Source organism: Rhipicephalus sanguineus, chromosome 4 (assembly GCF_013339695.2).
Source record: "Rhipicephalus sanguineus isolate Rsan-2018 chromosome 4, BIME_Rsan_1.4, whole genome shotgun sequence".
NCBI lineage: Eukaryota > Metazoa > Arthropoda > Arachnida > Ixodida > Ixodidae > Rhipicephalus > Rhipicephalus sanguineus.
In genome coordinates this window covers 201343347-201348323 of record NC_051179.1, presented here as the reverse complement: position 1 = coordinate 201348323, position 4977 = coordinate 201343347, and the positions used below count along the sequence as shown (strand labels likewise).

Genomic DNA, 4977 nt, shown 5'->3' with positions numbered 1-4977 from the left:
GCTGTGCACTCTGGGTAATCCGCCATTTTGAAGCAATAACAAGCAGACCAAAGCAGGCAACGTTTGTGGACTGGTCGTCGATGTGTGGTCGCAGTCGGTCTCCGGGCGTGCGGTTTGGCATCTCTGTGCAAGAATGCAACATTGTTTTGCGGCAAAATGACGCATGATCAAACGGATTATGCAGCGACGCTGTGCGTCAAAGACCAGGCGCGCTACAGTGAGAAAGTTGCCCTGTGTGGTGTGGACCCCTTTGAGCTTCGGGAAAGCGACTGCGTAAGAGACGTCAACCTGTGGCCGTGAATCGACGCCGCAGACATAAGCGAGTTCCTTGTTTTGAGGATCAGCTTCCTTACCCGCCAGCAACTAAAGGCTTAAAAAGGATTAGAAGGCCACAATTTTGTGACCAGCGGTTGGATGCGCGAGCCATCGGTTAAGGAAGTTTCCTCAGACTCCGTGATTCTCAAAACAAAGGTACGTTAAAGTGTTTTATTCTTCTAGCGGAATACAATGTTATCTTTTTGCCCAGGTCAACCACTCGCAGAGCCTCAACAGGCAACCTGTGGATTCATGGGCCCTGTGCAAGTGCGACGGTAAAGTCGTTGCCGCGCACTGTACGTGCATGGCCGGGAACGGCGATGCGTGCTCCGATGTCGCGGCACTGCTTTTTTACGTAGAGTACGGCGTGTGCGTGCGGCAGGAGCGTTCGTGCACGGACAGCGCCAACTCGTGGCTGCCGATGCACATCAGGAAATTGGATGTGAGGCCTAATATCGCTGAAATGGATTTCGCGTCGTCGACGATGAAAAAAACGACGATTAGGTGCCGATGCCAGTGCAGCTCGTGAGCCGAAAAGCCCTTGCAGAGCCAGCAGCACCCACTGGAGACTGTGGCCCTGCGAAACAGAGTACACCAACGCTCTGCTCAAAGCAATGCCTGCATCCGCGGTGCCCAAAATAACACTTTTACAGTGACAGGAACGGGCAGCGCTTTAAAATAGGTAACGTAGGTGCGAGACTTGCATACGTGATAAATAGTGTCGACAACACACTTTGTACTTCTGCGGATTATCGGCGACACCCTTCCTATTGAGGCGGGCGATCCACTCGCGCTGCCGGCGTTGCGACAGCTGCCTCGTCTTGCCGCATTCATGAACCCTTTGGAATCTTGAAAAACCGAAAGTTGCTGAGGTTCTGACTGTTCTGCTTAGCCTTCTCTTTCTCGGCTTTGGTGTACGTACGGCTTTTGCAGCCTACAACGGCGCAGTAAACCATGACAGCTATCGACTGGTCATACACGCTGCTTTGCTCGTCTGCTTGTTATTGCTTCAAAATGGCGGATTACCCAGAGTGCACAGCGAGACTTGCCTGCATGTCGCTGTCGATGCCGGTCGTGCATACACCCTATAGTCAAGGTACAGTGTACTAGAAGGGGGCAGTGGAACCTAGGAGGATATAAAAAAATTGCTGGAGTGGAGGGAGCGCTCTTCAAGTGAAGCCAGCGCCGCCATCTTGTGGTGGGCAGAAAGATCGGCTCGGCTGGCTCGGTTGGCTGCCAGTTCACCTGCAGCGGCGTTTGATCGCGGTTCGTGCGCCTGTCTTTCCTTGACAAGTGTGCCAGTGTGTATCTGCAGTGCATTCGAATGCATGCGGCTCGATTCAAGCGAGCATGGTACAATCCTGCGTAGCGTATGGGTGCGCAAATCGCGCGATTCCTGCTTCCAAGATCACATTTCACAGGTGCGTACTGAAAGCACGTAGTGCTTACGCGGTCTGATACGGCTGACTCGTGTTTTTCATTGGTAGGCTTGAGGAATTAATTTTCGGAAATTATTGGCAGGTTTCCAAAAGATGCTGAGACACGGAACCTATGGGAGCGAGCTGTGCGTCGTGAACGCTGGAAACCGACAGATAAAGATCGCCTTTGCTCTGCGCACTTTGATCCGGCGTGTTTTGACCGGACCGGACAAACAACACGATTGAAAGCGGGAAGTGTGCCGACTTCGTTCACTGCTTTCCCTGCCCACCTCCAGGCACCGGTAAGCATCGGAACTTCGCAGATATAGTGCTCTGACATCAGGGAGGCTGGAATGACATAGACATATCTCTTCTTTCATGTTTTGTCGACGTGACTGTATTGCTGCGTGTTTCTTCGCGAGCTTTTCGTTCCGTTCGCTCGTTTACAATATCGCTCCACACACGATTCGCGCATGATCATTGTCGAATGTTCCCGAACATGCTTTCGTGAATACATATATTCATGTTATGTGCAATAATTGAAGTATATATATATATATATTTCTAGAAGTAGTTAATTCCCACTATGTGCTTATTTCAGGTGAAAAGGAAGCGGCCAGCACCAAAACCTCGAGGATGCAGTCCTGCTCAGCAGCAAGAGGCCTTAAATACCGAAGACCATGTCACTGTATCACCATCAAAGCAGTGGTACAAGACGAAGTTGCAGGAAACAGAAGACGAAAGATTGCACCTGAAGAAAAAAATTAAAACGTTGCAGCAGAACAAGCGAAGGCTGACACAAAAGAAAATCACCGCTGAAGAAATTATTAGAGGCATCCAAGAACAGAAGCTTTTGTCAGAAGAGGGCTCCAAGATGTTTGATGCAGCATTTTCTCCTGACATACAACAACTGCTTCACCGGGCACGGACAGAAAGTGGAGGTAAATACCCTCCAGAGCTGCGAACGTTTGCACTAACTTTACATTTTTAATCACCAGCAGCCTACGAATTTGTTCGATCAAAGTTTAATGACGCCCTCCCTTCGCAGCGCACAATCAGAGAATGGTATAGGTCTGTTAACGGCCAACCAGGCTTTACAGGGGAAGCATTTTCTTTCTTGGAGAAGTTGGTTCAAGGTCGCTCTGAAACTCTTTACTGTGCTCTGATTGTCGATGATATGTCGATTAGGAAACACGTTGAACTTGTAGGAGACAGGATAGTTGGATATGTTGATTTTGGAGCATCTCTTGATGATGACAGCCTCCCTGAAGCCACAAATGTTTGTGTTTATATTGTTGTTGGCATAAACATGAGGCTGAAAATACCAGTCGGCTACTTCCTTATCCACTCACTCACTGGTTCTGAGAGGGCTGAACTAACAAAACAATGCATTGAACGACTGGAATCTGTGAAAGTTCAAGTTGTCAGTCTAACGTTTGATGGTGCGTCATCAAATTTCACTATGGCGAAATGCCTTGGTGCAGAACTCAAGCCTGATCCTGTCGAGTTCTCCACATCCTTTAAAAACCCAGTTGATGAATCAAGGGATGTGCATATCCTGCTTGACCCATGCCACATGATTAAGTTGATTAGAAATTCACTGGCAACAATGTGCTACATCATTGATGTTGATGGAAACCACATAAAATGGGCTTACATAAAGGCACTGGAGGCTCTACAGCGCGAGGAAGGGCTCCGCCTTGGCAATAAGCTAACTAAGGTGCATATGCAGTGGGAGAAGCAAAAGATGAAGGTACGCCTCGCAGCTCAGGCACTCAGCGCTTCAGTTGCAGACGCTCTTGAATTTTGCGAGCAAACGCTGAAGCTGCCACAATTTAGAGGTGCTAGTGCCACGGCGAAATTTGTGAGGGTGTTTGATCATCTCTTCGATTTGCTAAACTCCAGAAATGCGTTTGCAAAATCATACAAAGCACCTCTTCGAAAGCAAAATGAGGCTTGTTGGAAGCCATTTTTTGCCGACGCTCGACAGTACATATGAGCTTTGAAAGATCCGTTCGGTCGACCACTTTTGCAGGGAACAAAGAGGACAGGATTTGTGGGATTTCTTGTGTGTATACAAAGCACAAAAAGTATCTTCAAGGAACTAGTTCATGAAGGTCAACTTAACTATCTGCTCACGCACAAGATGAGCCAAGATCATGCAGAAACTTTCTTCGGCTGTGTGCGAGGACGTGGGGGGTTCAACAACAACCCTACAGCTGCCCAATTCATGGCGGCTTATAAGCGTCTATTGGTTCAGACAGAAGTGAGATCGTCCACCTCAGGCAACTGTTCGCAAGATATTGTTTCCATTCTGAGTGCATCTGCCTCTGTCACTACAGTTTGTGCAACCACTGAGGTCACATCGCGAAGGTCTGCCATCCTACAACCAGAGGACCACGATTACACAGACCGAATTGACTATCCAGAGAGCCTCTCCACATTCGTTTGCTCTGTCGTGCCTTACATTGCAGGCTTTGTCGCTCGCAAAATCGCTACTACAAACACCTGTGAGGTGTGCATAGAAGCTCTTCATGGAGAGGATACATCTCTATTGGTGAGGCAAAAAAAATCGAGGTGGACTCTTTTACCCTTCCGAAGACGTTGTGTCACTGTGCGAAACAGCGGAAAAGGGGCTGCGTCGACTGCAGGCTTCCACTCAATGCCTTAAGAACATACATGCCAATACCAAACAACTAGTCCTGGAGATTCTCAGTCAATCACTGGAAAAGAGGTGGTTTTCACAATTGGAACAACATCTTTTTGACGTCGACGTGTTGGACAATCATATTTACAACTTGAGTAAGCAAGTATTGGAGCTCTACATCAAGATCAGGCTGCACCACATGACAAAGGAACGAAGCCGGGAACTCGTGAAAGATAAGGTTAGGTCTTTGCTTTCAAGACTCGTCATTTTTAGGAATCAGTGAACAACTTGGCCGTAACGTTCATGTTGGCTAAAGCCTGAGAAAGCTGTACAAATAAAATTTCAACACATGAAAAACGAAACGTTCTGTGGTCTCTTTAAATACTGCCAATGTATCGGCGACTATGTGAGCACGTTTTTACATCTCTAGCAGCAATCATTTGCAAAAAAAAAACGGCCGCGGAAGCGCACTATATGCTACGCGGCTGCCTTCCTGCCCACCACAAGATGGCCGCCGCCGGCTTCACTCTGCCCTATGGGTAAGTATAGGCGGCTTCCACTCCAGCAATTTTTTATATCCTCCTAGAGTGGAACGAA

General features: G+C 48.1%; 1 protein-coding gene and 1 long non-coding RNA gene across 2 annotated transcripts; one reads left to right on the top strand and one right to left on the bottom strand.

The window, feature by feature from the left end:
* Positions 1–1623: 1623 nt before the first annotated feature.
* Positions 1624–3491, top strand: LOC119391029 (THAP domain-containing protein 2-like). The gene is made up of 3 exons (XM_037658734.2): positions 1624–1736; positions 1837–2035; positions 2335–3491. Exons 1-3 carry the CDS (start codon positions 1666–1668, stop codon positions 2722–2724), a joined length of 660 nt encoding a protein of 219 aa, XP_037514662.1. The 5' UTR covers positions 1624–1665; the 3' UTR covers positions 2725–3491.
* LOC125758173 (uncharacterized) lies at positions 2011–4286 on the bottom strand. Its single transcript, XR_007415932.1, has 2 exons — positions 4098–4286; positions 2011–2583 (listed from the first exon to the last, which is right to left on the bottom strand). It is a non-coding gene; the product is annotated as an uncharacterized LOC125758173 (long non-coding RNA).
* Between the last annotated feature and the right edge of the window lie 691 nt (positions 4287–4977).

What these genes read in the sequence shown, in the direction of transcription:
- LOC119391029 (XM_037658734.2), top strand. Translation starts at nt 1,666, where the DNA reads ATGGTACAATCCTGCGTAGCGTATGGGTGCGCAAATCGCGCGATTCCT. An exon ending in TCCAAGATCACATTTCACAG is followed by an intron (nt 1,737 to 1,836) that starts GTGCGTACTGAA and finishes AATTATTGGCAG; the next exon opens with GTTTCCAAAAGATGCTGAGA. An exon ending in CTGCCCACCTCCAGGCACCG is followed by an intron (nt 2,036 to 2,334) that starts GTAAGCATCGGA and finishes TGCTTATTTCAG; the next exon opens with GTGAAAAGGAAGCGGCCAGC.